This window comes from Sardina pilchardus, chromosome 10 (assembly GCF_963854185.1).
Source record: "Sardina pilchardus chromosome 10, fSarPil1.1, whole genome shotgun sequence".
NCBI lineage: Eukaryota > Metazoa > Chordata > Actinopteri > Clupeiformes > Clupeidae > Sardina > Sardina pilchardus.
In genome coordinates, this window is record NC_085003.1 from 26,842,225 (window position 1) to 26,858,801 (window position 16,577).

At 42.8% G+C, this 16,577-nt stretch overlaps 1 protein-coding gene across 2 annotated transcripts; it reads right to left on the reverse strand.

Annotated features, from left to right (window-relative positions):
* Positions 1-1,298: 1,298 nt before the first annotated feature.
* bnip2 (BCL2 interacting protein 2) lies at positions 1,299-16,023 on the reverse strand. 2 transcript variants are annotated; one of them, XM_062547374.1, is made up of 11 exons: positions 14,957-16,023; positions 12,553-12,648; positions 11,924-12,012; positions 11,559-11,735; positions 9,245-9,427; positions 7,580-7,682; positions 7,145-7,276; positions 5,726-5,812; positions 5,437-5,535; positions 5,042-5,077; positions 1,299-2,285 (listed from the first exon to the last, which is right to left on the reverse strand). In XM_062547374.1, the coding sequence occupies exons 1-11, from the start codon at positions 15,343-15,345 to the stop codon at positions 2,228-2,230; spliced, it is 1,449 nt and encodes a 482-aa protein (XP_062403358.1). In that variant the 5' UTR covers positions 15,346-16,023; the 3' UTR covers positions 1,299-2,227. The 2 variants fall into 2 exon arrangements, with proteins under 2 accessions (XP_062403358.1, XP_062403359.1); XM_062547375.1 differs by lacking the exon at positions 5,042-5,077 and having other exon boundaries at positions 14,957-16,022.
* Positions 16,024-16,577: the final 554 nt, after the last annotated feature.

Consider the following 16,577-nt stretch of genomic DNA (forward strand, 5'->3'; position numbering starts at 1 on the left):
CCAGGTTGATGGCATCTTCTATAGATCTATTTGCCAGGGAAAGCAAACTGATAAGAATCCAGGATGATAAGGATGACAAAAGGAGGAGGGGAGGGGGAAGACTGAAAACACCTGGTGTTTTTTGTTCAAAAAATGCTCACTTAAACCTCCGAGAACACCCCCTAGTTCTCCTGGGACCATATGGAATATCTTCCTGATTCTTTTGTGAATAACAGAAAAGGTGCACTCGCACACACAGACCCGCTCCAGGGGTCCAAGTAGATAATGAAGCATGTCAGTTGCAGTGCCACCTATGGATGCAATTCAACTAAATTTGACATTACAGTTTTTCTCAGTCGCTTTCGTGTATTCTTCAGATCATAATTGAAATCTCTAATATAATGTCTCCCATATCACCGTATCCTATTTCTTGAGCACATCATAGCTTTGAAACAGCTATGCCACACAGAAACTAGCGTTGCCTTGTGGATTTTTCATTGGAAAATACTTATCCTACAGAGTAAACAGTCATACTTGACAACATGACAAGGCAATTTGACTACTGTCATTTTGGTTGCATCAACAGTTTCATTGGCATAAATATTTGCTTTTGATATCAACTAAGCAATGTGTGCACTTTTGCAGGTATTCCACCATGTGCTGCAGTTTGCTCGGTTTTGAGAAATGCACCAACTGTTGTGTAATGCTAATGTGTAATATGTAATAGTAGGGTGTGTAGTGTTATATGTCTATGTGTATTGTTTTTTTTAAATGTATTGTTTTACTGCCTCCTGCCCAGGGACCACAGATGTAAATTAGCTGTATAGCTAAATCTGGTATAGGAATTGTTCTGTACATGGCCCCTGTCAAATAAACAAATAAACTAAACTAATGCACCAAAGCAATTGAGAGCAACTGCATTCAAAAGAACATAGAATTCACAAACTCCTAGCTATAGATTGCTGAAAATCTCTTCAGAAAAAAAAACCCCAAAACAAAATAAAAATCTGGCTTAACTTAATTGACTGACACTGAAGAAGGGAGAACCCCGAAACGTCTGGTCACAGGCAAGAAAAAAGATAAATAAAGTTATACATGACTAGGAGTGCTGTACTCTCGCTTTCTGTTAACTTAATTGACCACACAGCACATGCAGTCAAGAGAGGGACGGTTCCCCATGATTATGTGTAGCGAACCGCAGTGGCAGGCACACTGACCTCATCTTGGGTCCAAGACAGCAGGTGAGATCAGACATCATTTCCATCATTTAGGCAGTTTACATTCAAAATGATTGGGCAACACAGACCAATAGTTTATCATATCATATGGTGTTTTTTTTTCAGGCCGTATTTGACTTGACAGATTCCATTCCTTATGTAGTTACAATCACTTGCTCTTATTCATCTGTCAAATTACAGTAAAACACATTTACACAACACATACATTTGGCATTTTACATTTGGCAACCAATTTAAAAAACACATGTCAGAAAACGAGCGGTCCTTTATTTCGGCCACAGGCTCCGTGTTCAGGTTAATCACGTTTTTCTGTCTTAACTTCCTTTTACCTGCAGCATGTGAGGGAGAAAGGACACGCTACAAACCTTTTTTTTTCTTCTTTTTTCCATGCACCTCCTTGTTCTATTCAGCAGTAAATAACAACAGGTGTGATCTAAGCCCAGTGGTGAGCAGTCTAAAAATATTGTTCAAATCAATAGCCATAAAAATATATTAAATCTCTCCTTTTTCATCACTTTTTTGAAATATAAATATATATTTTAACTGAAATGAGGACCATGCATCATCTATGTGGAAATGGAGTGCCTTACACATACATCAGTAACTATGACAAAGGCTACAGAAATGTCTATGTGTGGCTACATTATGTAAAAAGGTTATAAAAATGGCTTGCTTGCAACGGAATTGAGATCTCAAAGTATTGACCGGGTGTTTGGCATTACTACAACACACAGATCAGAAAATGTCCACAGACAGAACAGGCAGCGGCGTCTTAAAAGGCACAACTCTGAAGTCGGCAACAAGAGAAGATCTCCATTCGATCTCGATGAGTCTTCAGAAAAAGAGAACCAACCAAAAACACAGAACCAAAACGATAACAAGCCTGGATGCCACTGGCTGCACATTCTTCTGTCTTTTATCCTGTTTTTTTTGTTGCTGCTCTACGCGAGGGGCTCTGCGTGCAAACACACACAAAACACACAAATACACACACACGCACACACCCTGCATCACTCCGGCACTGCTGCTGCGGCCATCTCCACCTTGCCATGCATGTCCTGGTCAGTCCTGCACGGAAGAAAACCCCCATTAACCATCACAAACAGAACACAGAAAAAGCCAAAGTAACCCAGTTCCCATCTCTAGCCAACCCAACTGTTAAGGGACAATGGCCAACACAAGTGATAAGAAATGATGGTTATAAATGCCCAAAAGCATCACTGGTACGGTATGTCATGTTTGATACCAAGGTCAATATGTCTGGCTGATTTTCCAGAGTACCCTATAAATCTTGTGTGGCATCGTTGAAATTCCACCACATCCATGGCAAGGATTTTTTTTCGCCATTACAACAGACCAGACGGATGATCAGATTGAAGCAAGTGAGTATTAGCACAGTACACAGATTAAAAACAGAACTGGATTTCAGACGGTCACGAGGGTCAAGAAGAGAGTTCTCACAAATTCACTAAAACCAAAGGGAGCACATTTTGCTTTAGCAAGCTTATGAGAACAAATATATAAGCAGCTGTTGAGGTAGTAGAATTTAGGTATTGCTGTGAGGTCTGGTCTATGAATACATACACAGTAGCATGATCAAGTTAGAAAGAAAGCCAAAATATGGTTCAACACGACAAAGATGCACAGTAATGAGAGAATGTGCAGTAAATGTGATTGTGCGTGTACTGTATGTGTGCAAACTGTTGAGAAAATTCAATATGAAGTATCAACATGAACTGAATATGTTTCTTCATGGCTAAACAGTACGGTAGCCCACTTCATTAGTGTGCTGCCAATCAGATCATAGATTGCCAGGACATTTCATTCATACCCCTCTTTAAAACATCAGACTATGAACTATCAGACTACTTCAATCTGCTTCCAAGATGCAACATAGAACTGGACTATTTTCCAAAGACAGTTTAACCATAGACAAACACGCACACGCGCACACACACAGACACACACACCAAATCTATAACAAATACATATAACTTACAATATCACAACATACAAATAAACAAACAAACAAATAAACAAACAAAACCTTTGGCCAGTCACCCTGTGTACTAACTAAAGTGCTGCATTTGCCTCTTGATCCACATTTCAGGAGTTTAGAAGAGGTGTGTGACAGAGACAGAGGGTTGCAACGTGCGTGATTGGGTAAGTGTGTGCCGTGCCGTGCTGTGCTATGCAGGGGCGCGTTTCCCAAAACCATCGTCGCCAACTAAGTTGGCAACTTTATTGCGTTGCAATACAATTTCCCATTGCCAACCAACTAAGTTGCTAACAGGTTAGCAACTGTGGTTTTGGGAAACGCACCCCAGTACAGTACAGGATGAGGAGGTGCAACAGTGACACATGCAGGCAGAGGAGGGGTAGTGCAGCGGGAGCATCAGTTCACGGCCAGGCAGGGGAGCAGTTCAAACACTCAATCCAGCAACTGGCCACCAGCGCTGGACTGGACTGCAACTGTACTGGGAGTCTGGGACGGCAGGCTAATCAGGAAACTGGGTCACCCTGCAACACCGCAGCAGCATTCAGAGCAAACATCTCACAATCACAACTAATTACCACTATCAAGGGAATGGGTCTATTTCTTATTCATTCATTCATTCCATCATTCACTTGACCTTATTTTGTACTAGAGGGTAGCTACAGTACGGTCTAGTCGGGAAACAGGAGGGGGTCAGGGGTGACTATAATGGTAGGGGTGAGGGGCTGCGAGTGGGGCTTGGTTAGGGGATTAACCACCGTGAAGGACTGGATTGTTTCTGTGTGACGCTGTGGCAGGCCACTCAGTCTCCCTACGATCCACACATTGGTCAGCTTTGGGACTGGAGCCTTCACAGACCCTCAGCAAAACTCACAGGCAGCTGATGCGTTGGCCAATGTGCTGTGGTCAGCCTCTAACAGGCTGTGACGTGATCCTCACCTTCGTGTCTCCGATATCATCCTACACTTTACTGTGTATGATTGTTTATTAAATTGTGCTGTAGCTACAGGGCTAGACTTTTATCGCCATCACGGCCACTTCCGGTTTGGGACAAATGCATCCAAAACAAACCCATTCATCCATGACAACTGAAGTGAATAATAATAAAAAGATAACACCCAATAGTCGGTCATTTAGTCTATTTTTTTTTTTAATTATTATTATTTTTCAGCGTCAACTTGTAATTTCTGGGGACACTCACTCAATCCAGCTGTCATCAACTTTTGCCATTCTATCTAGCTCAGTTCTATTCATTCATTTTCAATGAACAAATACAATGTAGTTTTGTTTACCCCGAGTGCACTCAGAGACTGCGCTTTATCTAAGAGAAAATGACATGACTGCAATGTCAAGAATATTCTGGACTGCAAGGAGCTTCGATGACTCGGGATGTATTTGGTCAAAAAGCTGCTTTTGTCAATCGCACAGGCAAGCAATATTAAAAAGAGGGGTCACTGACTCATCAAGGTAAATTCTGGGGTCGCCATCACTTGATTGAGTAACTATGGCTTCAAGAGTGGCATGTTCATTTGAGATCAGAGCTTTTTTTAAAGCATGCTTGTCAGCGAAACTAAAGGAAAATCTCACTCTGTGAATGAGGGGGGGGGGGGGGTGTAATCACTGCAGCGTACAGCTTAGCACCTGCTGGCAGTGGTGAGAGGATGGCAACCAGTGACGCCTTCTGGAAACTGATGATTAACTAAGAGGGTGCGAATTGGTTTCCTTTCTTAAAAAAAGAACTGTCCACAAAGCCAACCAATGACTGAGGTGTTAGTTTCCGTGCAATGCAGAGAAAACCTATGGGGTCCTGGAAGGTGCAGACAAGTACCTTTTACGTCTTTTCCTATTTTTTTCTTCATCAAACCTTCGAGGAAGGGCAGGAAGACGAGGTTAGGGAAAAGAGATTGGTTGACAGTTCAACAGCCATCAGCAAACATACACATAAGCACATCGTCAAAAAGGGCTTTGACAGGGTCAACTGAAAAGGCCTTGCTACAAGCTCTGAGGTGCAATCAACCAGATACAAGAATTAATGAAAGAAAAAAATATCAAATATAATTCAACAGGTGTGGAAAACGTCCCAAACAGTAACATCCTAAGTGATAACTATTAGCACAAATTGCGTGTCTGACGGCTAACATTTACGCTTCCCTCAGACTTGTTGTGAAACATGAAGAAGTGGCAGGGCTCAGAGAGAGTGTTGGTGACCGGAGAGGTGCTTACTGTTTAATGCACTCGGGTATGGACACATATTCCATGGGAACGAGCTCTGCCAGGTCCGTCAGGCTGAACACATACTTTATTTTTTGGCTAAACTTTGAGCTGTGAAACCAGAGAGAGAACTGTGTTCAACATAACGCAAACAGACAAATAAACCAACAAACAATGCAGTATAGTTTTGAATAATTTGTATACCGGTAAAATGAAAATGTTAAAAGCGACAACAGCGAAAATATAATCCATGTATGAAGCCACATTGAAAAACTCCAACAGCACGGACATCATGACTTACCTTATGAACGGTTTGGTGAGAGCAAGAAGGGTGCGGATGAACCAGGAAGGATGGACGATTATCAAAGACTTCAAGTTCTTCCGTAACCTGTCATTTAAACAGGAAAATAAAGAGAGTTAGTTCTGTCTTTCAGGCTCCGAGAACATAGACAAGTGGCAAGCTTGGCTTCTTTCTATGGGAAGGAGAGTGAAGCCATGGAGATCTTCTATTAAAAAAAGGTCACAAATGTTCTTAGGTAGTTGTTTAAAGGAATTATCCGGAGTAAAATGCACTTTAGATCAATTTACGGATGACAATTTTGCACACATAAAACGGGTAGGTACCATGGGCCAAGGACCAAAAAGTGCCATTTACTGAATTTGACAAAAACTATATTGGATTACAATAACAGGCTGCAGTTTTAACTGAATCTCTCTTATCTGCCTACTTCCTTTCAACTGGCCAAACAGGCTAATAACATTTCATTTGACTGAGTGAACAGAATTACACGCTAATTTAGCTGATTTTCACAACTGACCTCTGAGTACAGTTCCTGTAATCCACTTCCAAACCTCATATCAGGTCTCGTTCCTAACTTGCAACCGCACACAGACCCAAAGCCTCTTAAGCATGAAGACAGCTATGTATGCTCTGAAATACTATGAAATAGTAATAGTAATATGAACTATTCCCCACCTATAATTCTAATCTTTTTTCCTGATTATGTTCTACAGCGTTACAAAGCTGTAAGAGTCTAGTGATGAAAGGAAGGCTCCTACAAAGGCACAAATTACTACTCAAACATGTGATGAGTATTCAAGCTACCTCGCGTTCTAGCTAAATAATGATGAAAAACAATGATTCATAATAGCTGTTCTTATTAAATCACTCAAAACTAAAATATATATATCCCTGCATGAAGAAGACTCTCACCTGTATCCTCAAATTGTCTGGCAAATCTTTATCCTGAATTCGTGACTTAATATTTCACTTAACATTCATTCAGCTACAGGCTGAGACACGCCAAACCTCTGTACTAATGCTCAAGCCAAAAGAAGCCTTCGGGCATGAATTTATGCAATATAATTTCAGACTTTAAATGAAATGAACTCAATCTCCCATAGAGCAGCTTAATGTCCAACAGATGAGAGAGAGAGAGAGAGAGAGGGGGGGGGGGGATTGAGTGAGTGAGAGAAAAGAGAGTGGTAGAAAAGAGAGAGAGAGATGAAGAGAGAGAAGAGAAGAGAGAAGGTGTGAGCAAGAGCGTGAGAAAGAAGAGGGGAGGGTGTGCAGCACAGTGAGAGAGAAGAGGAAGAGCAGAGGAAGGAGGTGAGTAGGTTAGAGCAGAAAGCAGTGGTGCATGAGTGATGAAGATTGTCTCTGTTAACTCATATCTATATTGCTCGCACCCCCCAAAAACCATCCAAGGGGTACACTGACCTCCTGTCGATCTGCTGGTAGCACTTCCTGAGCCACCCCACACTGGGCATCTTGCGGCGAGATGTGGCACCGTTCAAGTACACGATCATGTAGTTCTCAGCCACCAGGAGCTCCAGAGTACCGATCACATACCTGCACAAGTAGGTCACACAATCATAGTTAACAGGGCGGATACAGCTAAAGCCAATCTTGTCTTTACTTGACTTTTAGCTTGTTGTCTTAACTTGTATACATGTATAAAAAGCCTGTGAGACTATTGAACAACACTGAAGCGTATGGGAACTGTTTCATTCCTAAATATTCAATTTGTCTATGCAAAGCACATTCTTATTTGTTGTTAGCTCCCTTACTTATCTTTGGTTTGTTTTGTCAAATGGATGTATGGGGTGAATGCATGTAAGGAAAATAACGTGAGGTCAACTTTGCCAGGCTTACTTAAAGAGATTGTCCATGATGTATCTGTAATTTGGCTGGTTGCTCTCCGGCATGAAGCACACCGCAAAAACAATGATGGCATTCAACCCGTCACCGTAGTAACCTGCAACAGAAGGACAAACGTGCATAAGCAGCCATCCTGCTCTTGTCGCATGACTCGGACATTCCCGTCACTGACCAGACAGACAAGACAAATTAGGGCGGTAAGGTCTGTGTCAGTGGCACACCCTGTTAGGATCACTGTGCAATCCCTCTTGACGTGACCAGACAACAGAGCCAACTGCTGTTTAAAGAGACACTTCACCGATTAGCATTAAGCTTTGTATCTTTAGAAAACCAGTCATGTTTTTTGAATGGTCGTGCATCATTCCCTCAGTTTGCCTTGAGATGGGAGAAATACGGATCTCAATGAAACTCATGAATAGGACTTCCTGCTTTCAATGATGTAAAATGATGATCATTGAAAGCAGGAAGTCCAACATTGAAATCCGTATTTCTCCCATCTCAAGGCAAACTGAGGGAATGATGCACGACCATTCAAAAAACATGACTGGTTTTCTAAAGATACAAAGCTTAATGCTAATCGGTGAAGTCTCCCTTTAAGGTGGGGATTACACTCACCAGCTGCAAGCGCCAGCTTTCCTATTGTTCTGTAGCGCAACAGTTGGAACAGCAGTGCAGCCGCGCTAGCGTCAATCAAGTTGAGCATATAACTTGGCGCAAAGCAATGCGAGGCTCATCGATTGTCCGTTAAATGTAAGAGAATGTAGACCGCTTGTGCAACTTACGAAACTTACTTGATATCATTATGATCTGAGCGTTGCCTTGAGCCTTAGCGCTACCACTTCCTTATTTCTAATGTGATCATCTCCGCCTAAGAGAGAGGCGTTGAGTCAGGCAGACAGATGGCCACAGGGGATAACGTGGTCTGCCTGAAACAGCTACTCTAGAGAACCATTAGGGCCAACAGTGAAGGTCCTACGAAGCCACGTTGAGAGGTGTACGTGTGGGAGGAAGAGGAGAGGGATAATGGCATATGGCTGTGAGCGGTTTGAGCCATGTTCATTAAAATATCATTCCAACTGCAAAGCCCAGAAGAAATGATGAGCATTAAAGTATGCATCTCCAATGAGACACACCTGCAGATGTAAAGGGAATATTGCTATGGGTAAGTCAAGACTAGATCTTATCACGTGACTTGTACTATTCCATCAACCTGCTCAGGGACTACAGGTGGAAAATAGTAATAGCCCCAGTGTTGCTATATTCACTGAAAACCCTATTTCTATAGCAGCATATAGTCACGGCATCCTGTGGCTTTCAATAACAACTAAGCACAAATGATAGTTGACTAGAAACCATCCAGAATTGTCCATCTATCGACTGAGGTTAATACCGTACATTGATTTTTGCCAAATTTCTTGAGCTATGAGGTCAATACACAGGGGCGGACTATACATGGGAATGTAGTTCTTTGCTTCATTTTTCTTTATAATTAAAGCAAGATCTTAATCTGATTCACTACTGGGGACTGCAGTTAATATATGGGTAGGGTTAATACATGCTTTTTTATATTATTATTATTGGCATGAAACTCTCTCCTGTGGTACAATGCGGGTAATAAACGGGAAATGACCGTATTCCGATTACTGCTATCCAGCATACCTCCATGACTGATGACCCTCTTGTAGGGCTCGATGGCCTTCATGTCGACGCGGTGCTCCTGGTCCCCGATGCGGAAGACCCTCCAGCGACGGCCCTCCTCCCGCTCCTCAGATGCAGAGTACTCGCGCACCGACTCCACACCCTTCCGCAGCAGATCCGTGCTCTTCGGCTTCGGAAGGTCGTCTGCCGAGACCGGAGAGAGAGAGAGAGAGAGAGAGACAGAGAGAAAAAGAGAGAGAGAGAGAGAGAGGAAAGAGAGAAAGAGAGAGATAAGAGAGCAAGAGAGAGAGAAAAGGAGAGAGAGATGGAGAGAGAGAGGAAAGAGAGAAAGAGAGAGAGATAGAGAGAGAGCAAGAGGGAGGGAGAGAGAGAAAGAGAGAGAAAGCAAGAAAGCCAAAGAGGGAAAGGGAGTGAGGGAAAGGAAGAAAGAGACAGAAGTAGTTATTTTTCAGTTCAAAGAATGAGTGCATGGCATGGGAACCATCAGGAAATGCCAGTTCACACTTCATAAACCCAGTCGAACCATCTTATGTTCTACTTTCACTGACTGAACGTCATGTCAGGTCATCAGGTCAGTCATTCCTATTATTCTGAATCTATGCTAATATAACGAGCTCAATGGCAATTCATTACCTTTACAAAATGTACAAGGTATAATGACAATAATAAAGGTAAATTAGTCTAAATAAAATTGAATTACAACTCACACACTTCAGACTGTACAGACGTATCGAAATGTATCTCCCAAAAATGATTTAACTCCAACTCTCCCACCAGGAGACTGATTGTTATTGCAGGACGCAATAGGCATGCAGGACAAACATTTTTCACCAAAAGCACAGAAAACAATATCAATTTGATTGAAAATCAGCACATAATAGCCATATCTGATTTCAAAAGCAAATTATCCACAGAGTCACAACAACCATAACTTCTGATGGCCATCACGGGCAAGAAAAAGTACAGGTTGATGATTCCAATGAGGCTGTTGAAAAACACGTTGTAAAGTAGAACCTGCTTCGATACGCAGAAAACTATTCTGAATAAATAATCACAGAAGAAACCAATTTGAGTCTTGTTTTGAATTTTAGGACCACACACTCAACTAATCACATAGCAGGGATTTGAAAATGAGGTATGTGAAAACATGCAAAAACCATCAGCGTTCCAAAATGAACCTGACAGGAAACAATGACAAAGCATAAGATGAAAAGCATAACAAAATCATAAACCATAAAAGAACACACAACTTGATTTGTTGTGGCAGAGCCGAGCCAAACCATACCCAGGAGTAAATAAACAAAGAAAAATACATTTAAAATCTCAAAAGGAGAACGGTGGAGGGATTTCATAGACGTCGTTGATGATGTGCTCGAAGGCGAAGGGAACGGAGATGGCGAGGAGGGAGAGAGAGAGAGAGAGAGACTGTCAAGAGACCTTACCACGACGTGGTGCCGGCGGCACAGCGCCCGTTCACAAGCACTGAGAGGAAACAAGCCTTCCAGGCCACAGAGACACGGAAGCATTGGAGGAGGAGACACACACAAAACACACACACACAACTGTTTAACTACTCCAAAAGTGAGGTCACCCGAAGTGTCAGGTGAAAGGTGTCAGGTGAAAGGCAACATTCATTTGAAGCTCAGTGACTTCACCCAAAATAAAAATCTGATTTACGTGATCTGATGGCACAATGGGCAGAATTATGCCACAGTGAAAATGGCACAATATAATACCCTGAAATTTTCTCTTTTTTTCACAGGCACCAAGGCAGTGCCTGGCTGATATGTAGGCACTTTCATAAACCCACCCTGAGGAAGTGGATGATGTCAGTCAGCTCATCTGAGCTGAAAGCCTAGTTTGACAAATTCACCCGTGAGTGAGTTTCGTAATACCACTCAACTCTGATTGCGACTATCGTATTTGTCGATCCAGATTATCCAAGGAAAGCCTGGTTATGTTCAGCGAGATTCGTAGTATACCCCACAGTGGCGTGAGCTTTTATCTTGTTCTGTCTGTGGGCTACTGGATGCTTACATTGCCCTCAGGATAAATAATGTGCCTGGCTGTCTGTCTGTCTGTCTGGCTGTCTATCACCTCATTAAAATCACAGGAAATGTATTCCATAACAACAGTGAAGGTCTGTACTGTGGGTGTACAGAGGGGAAGGTCATGGATGGGCTGCAGAGAGCCATCTTAGGACCTGCAAGAAATAAAACACAGCACCACACGCACTAGCAGAATTCAAGTCCACAATTTTGCAGGATGTACAGGCAACGTGTATACACATAACATCAGGCCGATCCTCTCTTACCCTCCCACTCAAACTCGTTGCTGTTGTCAGAGGGCGTGTCCAGGTCATCTAGGTCCAGTTCGGTGCTGTCGTCCAGCTCGTCAGAGAGAACCGAGCCCTCGCTCCGGTCTAGATTCAGGCTGATGTCTGGGGCCAGGAGCTTCTTCTTGGTCTTCTTGCCACTGTAGGGTTTTGTCGCTACAACAGCATCAACAAAGCAGTTTGAGTACTGCTCAGTCAAGGTTAAACCTCACAGGTGTACATATACTCGTGTATAGCCTACCCCTGCGCATTAATCTCACAGCTGATGACATTCTGCCAAATCAATGTATAAACCTGCTACACAATTGTCTTTAAATGGGTCTATGTTGGTGGGTGACTCTTACCAGGTTCTCCTTCCCCTGATGTGCCAGTGAAGAGATCGTCACTGAGCTCAATGTCCTCTTCCTCCTCCTCCTCTTCCTCTGGGAGAGGCCTGGCAACACACAATAATTCATTACAGACCCAGACAGTAAAGGTGGACAGGAAAGTGTGTGTGTGTGTGTGTGTGTGTGTCTAATTTCTTCAATAAGAAGATGCTTTTCAGAGAGGTTAAGGTTAAGTGAAAGACCTCTGTTTATTTCCACTGACAAATTACAGAGGTAGGATATTATGACAAAATAACTTAATGTAATGGGCACAATTGCCAACACGTGAATTAAGCCTCATCCTAGACTAAAAGCAAACTTCAATAAAAATCTTTATCGAAAGGAGCTTTTAGTCTTTTTAGTCGTTTCAGCACGAAATTCTATCCATGTACAGGAAAATGTCCTAATATGTTTGTGATGCATACTAACATTCAGTGTTTCGTTCAAACAACAAATAACTGGTGGTTTGATATTTCACTTTGTTCATCTTTAAGTGCCCTGCAACTCTATTAAAATGCACTGAAAAGGACCACAGTGATTGTGAGTCCAAGACTCAGCTCACACATCACTTTTTCCATTATGTACTCTGGGTGGGTGTGGCTTCTCACCTAGGAAAGTCCTCATCCTGCCATTCTTCCTTAAGCTCCACCCCCTCCATCCTGAGCCGGGCTTCGGTGGTGGCGACAGACTCCTGGCGCTCCAGACTGCCAACAACCACGGAGAACAGAAAGTTCATTTACACATATCGAACTAGTGGTCAACATCATAACCACGTTACCAGGTGCACTGCTAGAAATGTTCAACACTATCAATATATATAATATTGTGCACTCACAATAATAATAATAGCAATAATAATAATATGTTGGCCATTATGTGCTATGAGGGGCATTGTTAATCCATAAAGTAGAGTGTGGGTTAAGCTATATAGTAGGGTACATATGGCTAAGCAATAAAGTACAGTATAAACGACATGACATGTAGACGTGTAGTCACATCTAAGTACTGGACACCATCATACAGCTGAAAATATATGTCTGGAGAAGTTCAGGAAGAAACAAGCTGAGGATAGGACCTCAATCTGTTCTGTCTTGTGACAGATACATGCATAAGGCAGACGCTTTTTAACCAAAGCGACAACCAAAGGGTCACTGTACCTGGAGCAACTCGGTGGTTAAGTGCCTTGCTCAAGGGCACAACGGTGGAAGCTGGGAATTGAACCCTTAACTTTTCAGGCTACTGCACGCTAGCCCAGCCAGCACCTTAAACACTACGCTACCACCGCCATCTTGTCTATCTATAGACTCACTCATAGCTGGAATGGGGTCTACGAGGCTGGTCATGGGCTCGGTCAGACGACCTGGCGACTACTGCCACTAAGCACCTCAGATGATAGGACCACAATGAGGCTTAGTTCGCAAATCATAACTCTACTGGGTTGCTGAAAGCTACTGGGCTATGCTCAGTATGTCTCTGGAATCTCAATACTATACAGGGCCTCTTTGATGGCCTAATCTCCAATGCTAATATACTTGCACACCCAGACACAGAAAACTGTACTGCATTCCTTTCACCAACAAATGCCATTATATACATCAGCTGAGCTGCAGCGGTCTTTCAAACAACAACAATAACACTACTCTCAGACACATGACTGACAGGGAGGGAATCACACAAATCTCCTGTGCTAAGGAATATCATGCTCATTGGGTTAACAAGCCCAGCCAGTGTTCAGTGCACAAGTGTACACTGGTTGAAAAAACCTTGCACATTTAACATAGCCTTACCTATTAAAAAGAGGTGTTTATTTAGAGCATAATGTTGAATGGGACTGGAGGGAGAGCAAAAACCAAGACAGAAACACAGGAACATAATAGGAGTAAAGGGCACATGAGCAGGTAAAGACAGATTGAAAGAAGAAAGCGAGAGTAGTTTCTTTTTCTTACACTTGTGTGCACAAGACACACCAGTTTACAGATACATTGCTTGACGCTTAAAGCACAGCAAAAATGCACACCTGGCTGGCAAGCGGTTAGGGGATCCTCTCCTAAACCACCCAAAGGAGCTTTTCTTCTACAGAGGCAGCTGTTTGGTCATTTCAAAGAGACAACTGACAACCTACCCCATGATACACACAGAGACAGACAGGCAAAGAGAAGCAGGACACTGGGGCACAGTGCTGGGGACGGCCAGAGCTCTTTCTCATGCTAGTCATGACACGTTAGACACACTCCTTTCAATGTGTCAGAGCCATGGGCACTAACTAAACTATTACCCCTGATGTAATCACAACTGCCCCTGGGCATCGGGGGTTGGCTATAGCTCACAAAGTCAAGCTCCAAAGCACAGTCTACGGATTTCAGAAGCTACAAGTCTCTGCTCGTAACCTGTGCCGATGTCCGGACACGAATCCAAGCAGTGTCTGTTTCACTGCTGTGCGGTTTTAACAGGGGGTTTCTGAGAGGTGCCAAGCTTCCAGCTGCACTACTTTTCACACTAAAGAGGAAGTTAGACAGTTCAACGTGACCAAAAACAACATCTTTCACCCACTCACTTAACCAACTCTAAAACACTAGTGACACTATAGTTCTGCAGACTCTGCTGTGTGCCAAATTAAATGTCTAACAGAGTTTTGACAGTGCGGTGGAAGCCTGTGAATCGGTGAACTACCTCAGTGCATGTAAAGGGACCTGTTGTTTTAAAACTAGAAGCTGACTCCAAGACTGCACGACTCCTCCAGACTAACTCAAGCAAAATATTAAAGATGTAGTGGTCCAGGCATTTCTGATGCTTTATGGTGCATGAGATGACATGTCATACTCAGTTTGTTAAATGCAGTTTAGTAATTGCTTTCATCAGAGTATGAAGAGTCATTCCAGGGGGGGGAAACCTCATGCTGAGACAAGTTCATGTTTTGGATAAATTAACCAACCAACTTTCGCCACTTCAGAACAGAACGTTCAGGGAAACAATAAATATACTTAATCGCAACTTCGCATAAGTCTGGTTTACCTTCCATTTAAATCATCAGGTGAAGAGTTGTGCTGGGTAAAGTTAACTGGAGTGGAAGTTCGCTCCACAGTCGATTCCTCCTGTTTTTGTCCATTGTCTGGAGTCTCCGCTTCCTGTGGCGAAGATCCTGGTGGGGTCGGGCTGTCGAGTGGCGCAGCACAATTCCCGTTCTCCAACAAAACAACGTCTTTGGTGGAGGACTTTTCGGACTTTTCCTCATCTTCCTTCTCTCCACCTTCTGATGAATGCGACGGACTCGTCGTCGCATTGTTTTCCAGCATCTCAAGTGTCCTGGGTGTGTCTGGATCTGGGCTGCTTTTGTTCAGACCCATGTCTCCAGCTGTGTTCAGCCTCGAGTCCACTTCACTTTCTACCACATCTGAGGCCATGAGAGCTTATATCAGTCACGGCCCTCTTTTACTTCGAGCTAAGCTATTTGGCTCAAGTGTAAGTCAATCACCACAAACTACCCCTAATCTGCGTTTCCTTTCCTTCGCTGGCCAGCCAACACTCCTGTAGGCTAACCTATCGCTAGCAGTCGAAGTTAGTTAGGTAACGTTAACCGCAGAGAGCTGTAACGTTAATAAATATACTTCAATGCAAGTGACTTTTCTTCAGTAACATAATTCCTCTGACAGAGTTAAGTTAAGTTAAACGGAGACCTTGAAAGCGTTCCTGCACACCGACAATTTTGTTGTAAACTTCCCTGGTAGAGATCTGTTTTTGGTGATAGAGTGCGCAGTCCTTATTTCCCTTTCCTTCCTTTCCAAGGCTTGATTGCTTCGGCTCTGCTAGCGTGCTAATACAATTAGCTTGCTAGTCTGCTACCGTTAACAAGGAAAACTTTTTCAATCTGGTGGTTGGTAAGTCAAGAGCCATGGAGTTCTACCATTCAATGGATCAGGAATTTCTCCCGCAATCTAATATACTTATCTATTTATTAAGTTGTATTAACTGGTCCTCCATTGTATTGTTCGACTCGAAATACGGGCCGGGTGAGTTCCCAGTCCCCTCCTCCAGACGGGGGCTTCTCAGTTCCAAAACTGTCAGAGCTCTTCCCTTCCCCGTTATTCGGACAACACGTCGTCATCTCCTCTTTCACTCTGTGCCAATACGAAATTTTGTTATTGCCCTCTGCCGGCGTGGAAATATTTGGGTTAAATAACGGGGGTACATTATGCCAAAGGATTGGGTATCCCTATTTTTTTCCCCTTTCAACTAAAACGTATTTCACTAGGAATAAGTTTCTGTCTAGTCCTCTATCTACACATAGATCTATCTACCGATGTCCTTTATAATAAGAGGAAATGGTAAAAAAAAAAAACAAAAAAAAAAAGCCTCCTAATGAGTAGCCTATTAAAAGCCTTCCCCTTTGTAGGCCTAGGCCTACTGATAAATCTGACCAAATAGCCATTAATTAATTAGATTGCTTGTGCTAATGGACACTCCAACAAATGTCAACATAGGCTAGGCCTATTTGTGCATAATTTCGAAAGCTGAATCTTTTTATTCACCTAGTGTTGGAAATGTGGCATGAATAAGCGTAGGCTATTAATGACATATGATTAATGATTAATGACTTACTTAATGATTGATAGGGTAGGCCTAGGCCTACTCATGT

Bases quoted from the DNA above. Each gene is read 5' to 3' on its own strand.
- bnip2 (XM_062547374.1), bottom strand. From the start codon at position 15,345: ATGGCCTCAGATGTGGTAGAAAGTGAAGTGGACTCGAGGCTGAACACA. The intron at 5,813-7,144 runs GTCAGTGTACCC...TTTAAATGACAG, and splicing joins TACCAGCAGATCGACAGGAG to GTTACGGAAGAACTTGAAGT. The intron at 2,286-5,041 runs GTACTTGTCTGC...TCTTCCGTGCAG, and splicing joins AATAGGAAAAGACGTAAAAG to GACTGACCAGGACATGCATG.